This window comes from Tenrec ecaudatus, chromosome 9 (assembly GCF_050624435.1).
Source record: "Tenrec ecaudatus isolate mTenEca1 chromosome 9, mTenEca1.hap1, whole genome shotgun sequence".
NCBI lineage: Eukaryota > Metazoa > Chordata > Mammalia > Afrosoricida > Tenrecidae > Tenrec > Tenrec ecaudatus.
In genome coordinates this window covers 49529298-49545330 of record NC_134538.1, presented here as the reverse complement: position 1 = coordinate 49545330, position 16033 = coordinate 49529298, and the positions used below count along the sequence as shown (strand labels likewise).

Here is a 16033-nt window from a genome sequence, read left to right as displayed (position 1 = left end):
ATTTTTTTCCCCTTTGAGATCGGGCAGGTCTGTCTGACCCCAAAGCCCATGTCCTTAACCACTGTTCTTTATTGACTGAAACAAAAATGGTTTTTGGGGAAAATCACCTGGAGAAAACATAAATCAAAGTTTTGATGAAAAAATAATCAAATAAAACTCAAATAGCAACTGACTGTGCTATGTGGAAATATGCAAATATATTCGGTTTCATGCAAGAATGTACATTCCGTTACGTTAAAAGGCTGTGGTTCTTTTTCCAAATGCATGCTTTCACTCAACCGTTTTACAGGATCTTACAGCATATTGGCCCAAAGTGCGAATGAAATATGTGTTTGTGATGTTTCCTTCTTTCTAGTAACTTTGCTGCCTTGAGCTGCGCTTTTGTGAGCATGGTGGAAGCATGCGGTCTGCCATCTACACGCACCTTCCGCAGGCTAATCCGAGACACACGGACCCTTCCCTGTGTAGTTGGTCTGGCCCTCATTGGTAAATGTCCAAACTGCCTCAGTGGCTTCACTTCACAGAGCCAGAGATATTCATTTCCTAGCAGCCTTGGTTTCTTTTGACCTTAGAAGAGGTCCGGCTATCTTTCACATGCATCTTAATTTATCATAAAAATTCCTTTAAAAATATACTCGTGGTTATTTCAGAACATTTCCTAGAGACTGAATGCATGCCCTTCAAACCACCGCAGGCGTCTCCACTGAGCCCTTTGGGAAGCGATTTTACAGTACTTGGGACTGCTCTACATTTCTCTGCCTTAAACCAGTTTAGTGAAGTTAGTTTAAAGTTCAATAGATGATGTAGGATCATCACCAGGGTGAAAGCAAAAAACATCAAACCCTTGGCTGTCGAGTCAATGCCTACTAGTGTATTACAGAGGGGAGTTTTCTGGGTGTTGCACAGGATTAAGCACTCAACTACTAACTAAGAATTTGGAGGTTCTAACCCACCCAGAGTCACCTTGGAAGACAGGTCTGGTGATCTACTTCTGACAGGTGAACACTGGAGCAGTCTTAGTCTGCACCCATGAGGTCACCTTAAGTCAAAATGGACTTGACCGGAACTAACAACAAAATCAACAATCCCTAAGTCACTAGATTGTCAGCCTTTTCTTCCACAATGTCATTGGGTGGGTCCGAACTGACAACCTCTTGTTTACCAATTGAGTGCAAGCTGTTTGCAACACCCAGGAACCTAACTATGGGGATGTACCGTGTCTTCTAAAGGTGGCACCACAAAGTTCCCTGTCCCAGCTGCTCAGAACTTTCACAGTCCAGAGGCTTTGTCAAATATGCATCTTCAAAAATGAAAATCATGAATATATATTTACTTCATCTTAGAGTTCATGAAATTCAGATATTCATTGGAATGATGCATTTAGAAAATATGAAATAATTATCAAATTCTGATTTTTCTAATCACTTTATTTGACAGCATGAGACAGCATCCTTCATTTGATTTCTGGTACGTCACCATCAAGATGGTAAGTGTTTTGTAAAAAAATAAAAACAAAGCTTCCATCAAGGAGTGAATTAATGATTACAGAGTAAAAACACAGCCTGAGATAGTTTATTGTGCTAGCCTGGACAATAAACACAAGTGGGATTAATTGAAGGGTGGAGAGATAAATGGCTCAGTGAGCCTCGTCTTTCTTGTCTCTCGCTCTTTGATCATTGGACCAGTGTGTGGCTGCCTTGCTTGTTCTGTGCCCCAATTTACAGGCTACACTACCTGTGGGACGCCTATCCTGTGGACTGTGTCATTGTAAGTTGAGGTCCCTTTAAGACCACACGATTAGAATGCACATCTCTGGAGCTAGGGACTGAAGGTTGGTGACCTGGCTGACGGTTGGTGGCCTGCCTTCTTGTTTGCTGCCTGTGCTGATATAGTCCTCTCTATAGAGGACTACCTGGCGGCCCTCCAGACTTAAAGGACTGCCAGTGTCTCACAACTCTCTCACAGGAGTAAGTTGCACTGAGCCATTTGTACTGCTTTATAATTTAACAGTTCATTTCTTGTGTTGTGTATCTATCTTTATAAATATATATATATATATATATAATTACTAGCAATCTGGTTTTGTCTCTCTTGAGAACCCGGTCTAACACACGACCGAAGCACCAGCAGATGAGCGGCTAAGTGTGCGAATATGCTCTCTTCTTTTCGTTTAGGTCAGTGGGAGTTGGGTTTCTATCATTTACAAACAATAGTTTGGCCACGTGGAGACCCCAATTCAATGTGATGGATTGCTTTTATAGGACCTTTCTAGCCATAGCCTTCTACTACCAAAAAAATTGAGTGAGTTTAGGCAAATAGGTGTTCGTGGCCCACCAAGGGAGATGGACAACTTGCTAATAATACAAATCAGGTGCATGGCACCTTTGTAGGAGTGAGATCAGGTAAATTAGGTGTTTGGGACCCTAATGAGAAAATGGGTCAGGAAGGTGCTAATGCAGAGAGAGTGCTGCAAGTAGGACACGGCGCACGACAATGAGCTGCAGCAGCAGGTAAGTGGGAGCAGCAGAGGCAGCAGAACAAGGGGGGGGGGGCTTCTACCTCTATGGAGCCCAAGCTGAGTGCCTTCCAGCAGAAGGCTTGGTGACAGAGTGGAGTGCCTTTGACCTCTGTTGGTGGAGTTAACGAGCTTTGCCAAGTGTTATAGAACTTTGTCTCAGTTGCCCAATCAGGGCAGAATCCAGGCTGGTCCAAGATGCACAAGGGGCTTAGGGGTTAGCGTTAGGATCAGAGTGAGCCTTGCTGAGAAGAGGGTTCCCTGCATCTTTCCTGACCCTAAATTATACGCCGTTGCGTCCCTAACCGGTGGCGCAGCAGTGAGGCTGTTCTCTGAGCTAAGGCGGCATTGCCGTGGGTGACGGAGGCCAGCAGGGAGGGAAGTAGAGTGTCCTAGGAGGGGTGGCTGGCGTCAGAATTGGCTAAAAAAAAAGTTGGAGGGAAGAGTATTGCCTAACCTACCCTCTGCCGCCGAAGAATCAAACTTGGCAGATACTGCAGGTAATGATTCGCTCTCCTTCCCCTGTGAAGTTAACCGAGGCCGTCGGGGCTCTGACAAACCGCAGGGCTAGCGATCTTCACACGTCCCTTGGCGGAACAACGGGGTCGCCACGTGTCAGCAACAATGCAAGGGCAACTTAACGAGGTTAAACAAACGAAGGAGGGTTGAGTCCACCCAGAAATATGTTGCAAGAAAGGCCTGGAAACCTACCTCTGATAAATCAGTCATGGAATATCCTCTAGAAAACGAATGGAATTGCCATGAATTGGAACCAAGTTGACAGAAACTGAGAGCACCACATACTCTCACACACAGGTACAGACATTGTTAGAAAAAAATGGTGAAATGAACAAAAACCTGTGGACAGGGCCTTAAAGAGCCACCAATGTTTACAACATCAAGTTGTAAAGTCCAGGTGAAAAAGTGATGTGAAAAAATAATATTATGGTGATTTAATAATCAAATAGCTTTGGACATTAAGAGTATATATAATGTCTTCTTTTCAAGTACTCAAGACGCTCTGGTAGAGCTGTGAGTTAAGTGCTGGGCTATTAAACGCAAGGTCAGTGGTTCAAACCCACCAGCCACTCCACAAAAGGAATATGATACTGTCTGCTTCCGAAGATTTACAGTCTCCGAAGTCCTAATGAGCAGCTCTACTGTGCTCCACAGGGTCACTGGGAATTGGAATCCACTTAGTGGCAGTGGGTTTGCAAGTCTCCCTGGAAGATTAGGACAGTTACTCTATAAAGAAAGTAAAATATGCTCCCAAAGTCAGAAACTATGCAAGCAATGTTCTGTGGATGACAGATAGTTGTTAAGTTAATTAACCTTCCTGAATCTAACCATTAGAAATTTCAGAGAATAAGTGTCCTATAAAACTTGTAGGTCAATTAGTAAACCAATTATTTGTGCAAGAAAAGAAAAAATGAGAAGAGGCTTACAACAACCTGAAACAAGACAAAGAGTCCTAGATAAACGGGTGCCGCCCCGCCCCCCCACCCCTATGTTATGTTGTTAGGTGTCATCGAGTTGATTCCAACACATAGTGACCCTGTGCACAACCGAAGGAAATGCTGCCAAGCCCTGTGCCAGCCTCACCACTGTTCCCATGCAAATATGAAAAATAACAAGAATTCATAATTTATCAAGGGTTCACGTGGGTGGGAGGGTGGGGTTGGGAGAGGGAAAAGAGGCGCTGATACCAAGGGCTCAAGTAGAAAGAGAACTTTTTGAAAATGATGATGGCAACATATGTACAAATGTGCTTGATACGATTGATGTATGGATTGTGATAGAGCTGTAAGAGCCCCCAGAAAAATGATCTATTAAAAAAAAAAAAAAGAAGCAGAAGTGAGTAAAAATAAATAAATAAATTATGGAACGCACTCACAAGAATTTGATTGGAATATAGCAAGACACAGAAGGGAAACTTGAAAATGAGGGTAAGGGTCTAGCTCTCATATCCCCTTTCGATCCTACCTCCAAGAAGGAAATGTGAAAAACAGGGGAGATTTAGAACGATGTAGAACCCAAAGCTTTCAGACTATTAATAGGCAAATAACTTCTATAACATAACGATGTAAGATTACTTAAAAATATGGAAAAATGCAATCCATCTTACAAAACAACTATAACTGTAATAAGAAACTCTACAAAAGAAGGATAAAAAGCCTACTTTAGACAAAGATGCTTTATACATACTGTGGTAGTTATCGAATCTGGTGTCAATTTGAGGGTTCAGAGTGAAGGGGTGGAGTCTAGCCTGTCAATCAGGATATAGTCAATGAGGCCTCTGTGTGGGCATGGCCTTCTCCTGAGGATTCTGGGAACTCTAGAATTTCCTCCTTTGAGGCAGGAGACACTCTCTCTGGGCTCACTCCCTGCGAGACATTATGGACAATGAGCCTGATGGAGTTATGCTGATGCAGCTAGAGTTGAGCTGGACGAACCAAGAGGAGCCCCCTGCCAGTGCTGAGATGCTTACAATGCCACTGGATCTACAAGACTTCCCACCCACTGACCTGTGAGCTTTGTGCATTCGGCATCATTGTATGTGTCTTGTGAATCTGAAGACGACTTTATAGATGAGTACCAGACATAGGGGCTAATATCGGACTTATGGACTTGACCTGGACTAGGCTGGGATGTTCTCTTAATGTACAGTATATAAAGCTCTTTCTTATACACATATGAGCATGTCTATGAGTTTGTTTCTCTAGTCCACCCAGATGGACAAAATTATGATACCTCTTGTTTCAGAGCTACCTATGTATTTAGGAATACACAGGAAGACACAGACTGATACTTGGGTATGCACTCAAAAGAATAGTTGTTATAGATGAGGAGACTACAAAAATTTCATGGAAAAATTGAATTAAAAAATAGTGGAATTTTTCCACGAACATTTGGAAGTTCTCTCATCTTGTTCTTCCTGTTCCTCAGCCAGTGTGCTGTTAGAAAAGCCTAAGTAATTAAAGAGAGAAGAAGCATATCATGCTATGGAATCAGAGAAGTAACCAAAAAAAACCCCACACACCCCAATCTCGTAGGTGGTGTTAAGATGCAAGCTGTGATTTAACCAAGGGGCTGGGGGGTTGGGTAGGGGATGCTCTAAGATAGATGTGGGGCTGATTTGACAATTCCCATGGATATGCTTGAACAATTGAACAATCCAGTTTTATGATATGTAAATTGTGTGCCAATAAAACTGTTGGAAAAAATAAGGCGAGCTGTGCCATGCACCAAACAAAGGCCAGGTTCTTTGAAGGAACTTCTTGAGGAGCTAGTGAGCCAAGAGGAGGAGTGGTGAAATGCCATCTAACCTCACGGAAGGCATCACAAACATCACAGAAGCCCGAGAAGAAGTGGCATGTCTATTACAGGGCACTGGGAAGAAACTAAAGCTGGAAACGGTCCGCACTTCAAGAGATTTGAAAAGAGGAGGGATTACTAATGCACCACGGTAAGAACACCTCTCCACGGGGAGTGGCTACATGAGCCCATATGCTGGGTGATTCCGTTTCCATTGCCGTCATTATCATTCTCTCATTCGAAGGAAGGTGTTCTTGTACTGCGGCACGCTAAATGGACTGTCCCTACACTCATCACCGTGACACACACGCACACGCGTCAAAAAGTATTGCTACAAAAATCATCAAACGCCTTAGTAAACAAAAGCCTCCAAATGGGAAGCTATTGTTTGTTTTTTCTTCTACGTCTATACACTTTTAGAGTTGGGGTTTCCATCTTTTTAAACTTTTCCACAAAGAGTTCTGGGCTCTTTGATCAATATCAGGTCAAATAGTAGTTTCAGTATCCTTGAGGCAGGTAAATTGTGTACCCTTGTGATGTTCTTTGCGTTTGGGGAACCTAAAGAGGTCTAAGGAGCAAGGTCAGGGCTGTCGTGTGGCTGGAATACGGTTTCCCAGTGAAATTCTTAGGACAGTCCTTGCCAGCCCCATCCAAGGAGCAGGCGTCACTGTTGTGGTGAAAAAAAACCAATCCCTTGGTGAAACTTTTCTGGCCTTTTTCTCACCAAAGGAGTTTCATATACCTTCTTCATGACAAGCCTCCACAATGCACTCAGGCCCACTGAGAAAGCGATCAAGAATACCATTGTGGCAGCCCCGCTCACGGTCACCATACCTTCTGAGCTGACCTTCTGAATTGAACTGGCCTGCAGATGCTCTCAGAAGCCAGATAGAAACTTCCTGCTATTGAGAATAGAAAGCCCACCATGGGGCCCAGTCGTCTTCTCCTTCCCGCTAGAACCCTCTAACTGTGCTTTGAATCTCAGACCCTTCCATCTTCTCAGGACATCTAGTGGGGACTGCTGAGTCCTTGGCCTTTCGCTCTCCTTCGATGACTTTTAAGGTGCATGCAAGGCTCTCGGACAGGAAGCATTGCACTCGGCTGGTTTTTATCTCACTGGCCCCATTTCTTAGACACTTGTCGCTCACTGTCTTCCACCAACCGCGTAATGCTGAATTTCCTTTAGGCTCAGTCTCAGGCCACCTCCACTCTTCATACATGCTCCCTTACTAAACATTTGCATGTGTGCCCTGAGCTTCAACCCTTCCATACACAGATGACGAATAAATACATGTTTCGCATCCTGAGTTCTTTCCTTCGCTTCTCATGCATCGGACTTCTTGTTTAGCATTTCCACTTGAGGTCTTAAAGAACCTTAAAATCATCACACTCCCAATTGAACTTATAATTTCCCTCTGCCAAATAGGTCTCCTTTCAGCTAGATTTAAGTTCCCAAAGGCAAGAACTACCATGTCACTATCACCCAGCTCAGTATCTGGCACAAAGCAGCATGCAGTGACTATTTGTAGAGGGTTATTGTTGATCAAATAGACTCTTGCTGCTGTCAAGACCGAGATTAAAGTTAGTGCTATCCAGATGACCATTGTTCCTTGAGTGCTATACTGTGCACTAAGATATGAAGCTTGAATGAGACAAGTAACAACTGTAAAGGACAGGGGAAAATCGCTGATGATTATTTACCTAGAAAACACATGAAAATAAACAGAAAATTAACAACTAGAGGTAGTTAGGGGTTCTGAAACTTAGTCATATTTTTAAAAAGAGACAATATGAACAAGATTATAATGTAAGAGGAATATGCTATTATTGTTATATTATAAAAACATCACCACCAGCATTTATTATGTACCTATATGCCAGGCACTGAGATTAAACACCCCACCAGCATCGTGGAATCCGATCCTTTCAAGAATCCTAACCAGATAGATACGGCTCCTCTCAGTTTACAATTGTAACCCAGGCTTTTAACACCTTAACAAGCAGACCAACAAGAAGTAGAGCTTGAATCCTGAATGGGGACAGACTTCAAAGTCTATACACATAATTACTAGACTATGCTGATAGAACATATAAATGTGGTAGAACATGTAGGAGGTAAAGATATTAAAACTTCTTTAAAATAACCATATACCTTGAGGTGAGGAGTCACTGGGCCTAGGGGATCAGGACCAAGGTCTCACAGTCACCAAGGTCAACTGATATAACATAGTCCACACGGCGGTGTTCAACATCCAACTATGGTGAGTCTTACAGACTTGTGACTGGCAATCGAAGGTACAATGATTGGCCTCTTCGAGTCCAGAAGAAAGAAGAGTGATGAGATCAAAGACACACAGAAACAATTCGTCTAATGGACTAGAGGACTAAACACACATCAGTCTCTACCACCCTAAGAGCCAGAACTAGGTGACCTCTGGGCATCATTAGAAGGTTCTGGGTAGAGTGGGAGAAATATTTAGAATAAAACTCAAAACTCATCAAAATAAAAAACCAAGCTTACTCATCACATAGAGACTGGAGCAACCCTGAGACTATGACCCCGAGTCACCCTTTAGGCCTGGAAGTGAACTCGCCCTCTGGATCAATGCTGTCCCAATAGACGGGTCTATAAAGGAAACAATATCATGGGAGAGGTCCGCCCAAGTTTGAATCACCATTCATTGGAGAACAAAAGGGTGACATTTCCCCAAAGTCAAAGTCTAGAAGGATTAGGAAATAAATAAGAATGGAAATAGGAAACACAGGGCCAAACTGGGTTAAGTTCTGATTTATTGTGGGGATTATAATCACGGAGATGAAACAAAATTTGTAAGAATTGTTGAATGTAAAACGGATGACCTGCTCTGTAAGCCTTTACCCAAATTCACAATCAAAAGGTTGTTTTGTTTTGTTTTGTTTTTAAAAGGAGGGAGCCCACTGTGGGGAAGGACATTTCCCAGCATAGGCGTTGCCCTAGCACCCCATCTCTGAGAAGCACAGAGAAAGCGGCACAGATCTAAAGACCTGGTTCAACCCAACCCATCCCAGTGGACTGAAGGATGAAGGGTAGCAAGTTTAAGCTGAGCAGCAACGTTGAACAGCTTGAGGGTCAAAAGAGGAAAGATTGACACAGACTCTCCATCAAGATCAACTTGCTCAGAGGACAGACTAAAGGGCAAGGCCTCCTGGTCCAACCCGGTTCCTGAGCACCAGGAGCGCGTCTCACCTACTCCTCCTTTCCATTTGAGTCCTCAGTTACTGGTGTTTTGATTTCTTGGGTTTTAGTTTCATTTATGGCATTGTGCTTTCATTGAGCACATATTTCAAACTTGTGTGAAAGCAAATCTGGGAATCTTTTATTTCGTGGCTTCCAATTTCATGTCTTGTTCCTTCATTATAAAAACATGCTTTAACCTGTCTATAATTTGACTTTTTCACAGAAGACTTGGAAAACTAAATCCTCTAAAGTCAGTAACTACTTACTTTAACTAGTAAAGAATGTCTGCCTTGAGCATTGTGCTCTTTAAGATCTATCTACATGGAGTTAACTGAGCACAGCATTCAAGGTTAGATCCGAAGCTTAGGGGGCAATGAGTTTGTGTTAATAGGGAGGAAACGACCTTGAAAGGGACTAGGGCGACAGTTGCACAACTTAAAGAATGACATTAATGTCACTGGACTAGACACGTAGAAAATGGATGTATAAATATGCCATGTATGCTCAACAACAACAAACAAAATAAATGATCTTAAAAATAAAAGAAAACAAAGTGGGGGAAGATTCCCACAGCAAAACCAATATAAAATACAAAAGAGGAACTTTAGAAATGAATATTTACAATGTAGTCAATGACAGCTTCTTGCCTATCTTTCAGTAGTGATATGTGTGAATGTACATACGCACATTCATGTAAGCGCCCGATGATGCATAGACACACGCGTACATCTACATAGATCTTCTGAAAGATGGCTACTGAATGTTTCTAGGTTCTTCTTTTTTTATATTATTGTTAGGTTCTTCATGCTTTTAGAATTTACAAATGAATTCTCTGCTGCCACTCCAATGTGGATGACGATGAAGTTGTTCGTTTTATATCCTTGACTTGGTGGGGTCTCTCTGGACTTCCGCTCCTCCAGTCAGAAAACTGTGGGTAGTGGATCTCTAAGGTTCACTTCAATGAGAGTGTCCTGGGCGTATGCATTTCTAGGCTTACACAATAATAGTGTTGAAAGATGACCAAGTTGAACTCTGCTAAAATTTGCAAAACTGTGTTCCAGATACACGAGATTTCAGAAGGCAAATGGACATGTTCATATCAACTATCTGAACAGGGAGTTGCATTTCTGAAATGACAAAGGCAGCTTTGCTTCTCACAAAAGGCCAAAAGGCTCCACGGTGCCAACCAGATTAAGCTTAATTAGAGAATAATCAGTTTTCACAAAGTGCGTGTGTTTTCAACAGATACGAGAAATCATTTGATCCACTCCTAGGTATTTACCCAAGGGAAATAAAAACATACATCCACATAAACACTTGTCCATGACTGTTCATATTATTATGAATAATAGCCCCAAATCTCTATCAATGAATGAATGGATAAATAAAATGTGATATGTTCACTCAATGAAATAGTATTTGAAAATACATAGGAATGATGACCATGCTTCAAAATGAATGACTCTTGGAAACATTCTACTAAATAAGAGAAGTTATCGCAACAGACCACACACTGTTGCTTCTAGTCATTCCAAATGCCCAGCACAGGTGAAGGCACCCAGAGAAAACAGAAGCGGTTGCCTAAGGCTGAGGTCAGTTGAGGTGAAATTGAAGGTGACTGCTACTGCGTGTGTTCTTTGGAAGCAAGGATGGTGCGACTTTGACTCAATGCTTGGACGCTATCAGGAGGGACAGGTCTCTGGAAAAGGACACGGTGCTTGGTACAGTGGAGGGGCAGCAAAAAAGACAAAGATCCTCAACGAGATGGACTGACACCATTGCTGCAACAATGGGATCACACATAAGAAAGTCGTGAGGATGGTGTAGGGCCAGGCAGTGTTTTGCTTGGTTGTGCAAAAGGGTCACTATGAGGTGGAGCCAACTTGACAATACCAAACACCCTAACAAGCTAATGGGTAGGACATTTCTTGGTGCAGGTTAATGGGCTCTAGAAGCAGAGCGAGGTGCTGCTCCCACAACTTGGTAAATATACTTAGTAGACACTTCAATATATGAAAAATACGGTGCAGGGACTATATCTCGACAATGAAAAGAAGATGGAAAAGTCATTCCAGTGGGTTTAGCCATTGTGGAGGTAGAGCCTGGCACCCTCTCAGGGAGCTCCGGGGACAAGAGAACAGCTTTTGAATTTTGCCAGGAGGCTGAAGAGATGAAGTCTAACTGCAAACTCTCTGGACTGAATCAGGAGTCATCGGTCATCTCTCCTTGAGCAACTCTTGAGTTGCCTTTTGAGCACCAAGAACTCAGTATGTCACGCTTTCCCAACTGGAGGGTCACCTCAGTTAACAAAGTCATGGAAGTCAGAGAGGAGCGAATGTGTCCTCACTCTATGAAGTGACAAGATCTAAAAGCTTGGGATTGACACGGTAGATGTAAGGGTGTGCAAGTACTGCTAGGACTTATTTCTTTCCAAATGGAAGCCTGTGGTTGGCAAGGGGAAGCAGGGGTAGAAGTTTCATTAGAAAGGATGGCAAAAGATAGATGTGGTAAAGCTGGGATGGCAGGCATCCAGACCTCTGACCCAAGAAATGGGGCAACAAAGGGTCAGGGAGTTAGGCACAATGACTAGACGATGAGATCCATATCAGACCCCTGACCTGGAGTTCCACTCATGGGCTCAGGACCACCAGGAAGGAGGAAGATGCTCAGGAGCCATCTTCCTTTACAGGCTGCAGTTCCTTGAATTTTCCCATCTCTGGAATGGAGCCTGAACATGGCCAGCCACCAGTCACACAGGCAGATGAGTGGAGGGGAGCATCAGCAGTCCTGAAGCCATGTTAGGGGTTCTGGATTGCTGATGAGCCTGGGGTACCTGCATGCTCAGCCGCTAATGGAAAAGCTACTTCGAAGCCACCAGCATGCTATAAAAAATGAATCAGTGTGCTTCCTTGCAGATTACAGCCTTAGACACCCTATGGGACGGTTCCACTCAGTCTCACAAGGTCACTGTGAGCGAATGGACTGGACAGAAAGGGTTTTTCTCTTTTGTCTCCTTCACCTTTATTGCTGGACAGAAGCCTGAAATCTGGCTGTTTGCACTCACCCAGTGATACCACAGGAGATTTCAGGCGAGAAAGTACAGTTGTACTCTGTAACGCATCGCCTGGACGGCCATGATCACAGTAGACTCCACAGCCACTACAGACAACCCTTCCCCTTTCTGAAATGATCCCCGTGACACATCCAGGAAGGAAATGGCAGAATCTTGCGGCTCCTTGAATTACTTAACATTTGTAGACTTCCAGTTTCCACACTCACCTCAGCTCGCCTAGTTAATTTCTCAAACCATCAGCAACACAAGACATAAATGTCCCTGGTGCCGTAGTTTATGGGCTATGTGTGGTTACGTGTTGGGCTGCTAACTGCAAGGTCAGCAGTTCAAAATCACCATCTGCTCTGAGATGGAAAGATGAAGCTTTCTACTCGGCGCAAATAGTTAGAGTCTCAGAAAGCCACAGGGGCGGTTCTATTCTGTCCTCTGAGGTCACCGTGAGTCAAAATTGTGAGTTTGGTTCTATGCTACATTAGTATCTTTAGGCAATACTGCTAAACAGGAAGTTCTGAGGCTTCCTGTTTAAACCCTGATGCGATTCACATCGAAAGGTCCCTTAAGCAACGCATTACATACCTCCTAAACAGGTCGCCGTGCAAGGTGTGAACCCAGAGTACTCCCAGTCATACGTCATCTCGCTGTCCTTCTCCTGGGCGGCGGCCGCCAGCGGGCGGGCGGCAGGGCTGTCCTCGCACGCTCCCAGGAGGCAGGGCCGCTCCGTGGGCAGCGCGGGCCCCTCACACTCCTCCTCGGGCAGCTCCGTGTCGGTCCGCGTGAACGCCAGGAGCACTCGGCACTTCACTTCACGCACTTGCACGCCCGGTCCACACGTGGCGCTGCAGGCCGACCAGGGCTCCGGAATGAATCTGCAGGACACCAGAGAGCCACAGGAGGGCGTTGGCAGCATTAGTACTGACCATCCATGCAAGCGCGACAGTCACCCTGGTAAGGCGAAATAGCTCGCTTCGCTCCGAGGGCAGGCCAGACATTCGTTTCCGCGGAAAGCCAATTATGTCGTTGACAGATCTTCCAGTTCAATGACCAACACAGTTTCCTCTACAGATACACCAAACCTTTGCATCCATGTACTCTTCAATTGTTAGTCCATGGCCTTTGCAAACATGCAAGGTTATCTTGACACGGTTACCATGACATGCAAGGTTACCTTGACACGGTTACATGACATGCAAGGTTACCTTGACACGGTTACCATGACATGCAAGGTTATCTTGACACGGTTACCATGACATGCAAGGTTACCTTGACACGGTTACATGACATGCAAGGTTACCTTGACACGGTTACCATGACCTCATGACAAATGTTCCCTTTACATCTGATCATAAGCAAACCGTAATAGAAAGATAATTACCTCTCTAGTTTCTTTTAGAATATGCAGATTTCTACCAGTGTTCATTCAACCAGTCTTTATTGAGTTTGTGCTTTGTCACAGACAGGATTTTATTAAATGGTCCTAAGGTGTAGGGGTCCACTGTGAGTCAGAATCGACTCAATGGCGGTGAGTGAGTCAGTTAATGTGTGCAGCCTACATTGTGGAATGACTTAAATGCTGTCTACATGAATAATATTCTTTTATGTGTAAATTGAAAATAGATGAAGATATTTTCGTGAAAATAGGAAAGGCACGCAGTATGGCAAAAGGAAGTAGTTATTTCTTTCTTACTCAGATGTCTGTCTACTAAATCAGAGGTTGGCAAACCCAAGCCCACCTGCCTGCTATTGTAAATCCCACCAGCTAAGAATGGATTTTACATATTTAAGTGGCTAGGAAAAATCAATCAGAAGAAGAAAAGGACTTTGTGACTTGTGGAAATTACATAAGATTTAAATCTCAGGGCCCAGACACAGAGTATTGTTGGAGCACAGCCACCCCTCTATTTACATATTGCTTAGAGCCGCGTTCATTCAGCTGCCGCAGAGGTGAGTGTTGGACACAGAGACTGTGTGTCAGGCAAAGTCTACAATATTTATCTCTCTACTTCCCTTTATAAAAAATGTTTGCTTGGCCAAACACTAAGTTAAAAAGATAAAGAAGAAAAATAAAGATGCAGCTGGAACAAAATATTAGGATACTCTGAAGCCACATTGTCTGCATGGCGAGACATTAATAATAGAATTAATAAATTAATGAGAAATAAAATTCCTTGATAGATTAACTTTGGGAAACCCAGGATTCATAAGAGTGTTAATACTCAATAGGCTTATAAACATTTCCAAGGGCTATGCTATGTGAGCATATACCGTAAATCTCTAAGGGGGGCACATGATGTATACCACTTGCATAAACTGAAATGAATTCAGACTCCTTGTTTTAGACTGGTGTTCTGCTTACATAACTTTGGGAAACAGTGATGAGATGTGTGCTTAACATATAATTCTATAGCTTAATGTTGAACATTTCAGAACAATCCATTGTGAGGTTCCTCTGGACGTCATCTAACACAACCTCCTTTCCCCAGACAAAAATTACTGCAGTTGTTTACAACAACACATCCTCAATCCTCTGTTGCTATATGTGAGCCTGATACTTATTAGCATTGAGTCGATTCCAACCCAAAACAACCTTCTTCTTCATCGAACTGCCGAAGAAGCAGAGGTTATGTTTCCTACTTGTTTGTCCACTACTTTTGTGTGGCGCCAAGTCGATTCTGACTCCTAAAGGCCCTCTAGGACTGAGGAGAACTGCCCCCCAAAGTTTCCTAGGTGGGTCTGTGGCATAAATGAAGGAGGGCTAACTGCAAAGTTGACATGTCAAACCTACCCATCACTCTGAGGGACAAAGATGAGGCTGTCTACTCTCTGTAGGTCAGAATTAATGGGATGACATGGGAGTTTGTTTGTCTGTTTAATCTTTGTGAGAACAGACGGTCAGATCTTTTCTCCGATGGAGCTTCTGGGTGAATTCAAAGTGCCAACCCTTTGGTTACCAGCTGAAGGGTTCATCCTTGTGCCACCTGGGCACCTGCTTTGTATAATTCAGGAACCTACAAAGAATACCAACTAAGTAATGGGAGAACTTAGCGATAAGTTGATGCAACAATAGAATAAATTGGAAAGCAAACCTACTGAGCTAAAGGAGCTACAGAGCTAAGAAAACAAACTATGAACAAAAACACTAGTATAGCCCAACAAGCACTTCAGAACCAGGGCCCAAAACAGAAGAGATGGGCTGAAAATCAAGTAAGAATTCAAAGGGTGGAGCGAGTGGCGCCTGAAAGGCAAGAGGGCGGTTTTGCATCTTAAATGAGGCTGTAGTTTTATGAGTGGATATATTAGTTAAAACTCATTGGGCACTTTAAACAGATGCAACTTATTACATGCAAATTATATCGCTATAAAATGAGATTTTTAGAAATCAATTAAAAGCAAAATGAAAAGGAGCCTCAATAATCTAGCACTGAGGGTAACTGAATTCTTCAAGTAGAAATACTAACGCATAAAACAGAGAAATTGTCCAGAAATATGATACACACAAATGTCCCTAAAATGGGCCTGGAAGGGGACATTCTCTACTAAGGGAAAGTAAAATATGAACATGAAAGTCTGGTGTGGCAGAGAGATGGCAGCCTTCAGACAGGTCCATGTCCTAGTTCCCAGAGCCTGTGACGTAGCTATATAGCAAAGGGGACTTTGCAGCTATGCATTGAACCTGGGAGTCTCCATGTGAATGCAGAGAACTATACCTCTGAACCACTGCTGTCCTCCAAATGCAAGCCTAAATAAGTACTGTTTATTCCAAGGATGAGTAAACAAACAACGTGCAAATAGCCAACAGATGCAATAAGTCTTCACTGTTGAAGAAGGAGAAGACTGTAGCATGCATTAGGAAAGAAATGTGTCCGTTTGGCATGACTGACAGACCAAACTCACTGCCATTCAGTCAATTCTGATG

General features: G+C 43.3%; 1 protein-coding gene across 5 annotated transcripts in view; it reads right to left on the bottom strand.

Moving 5' to 3' along the window:
• Positions 1-16033, bottom strand: part of ADAMTSL3 (ADAMTS like 3) — a 398206-nt gene that overhangs the window by 118358 nt on the left and 263815 nt on the right. For all 5 annotated transcript variants that reach the window (XM_075558058.1, XM_075558055.1, XM_075558056.1 and 2 more), the window contains exon 16: positions 12697-12986. In XM_075558058.1, the coding sequence (XP_075414173.1) occupies positions 12697-12986 (290 nt within the window). The remainder of the gene's footprint in view (positions 1-12696; positions 12987-16033) is intronic.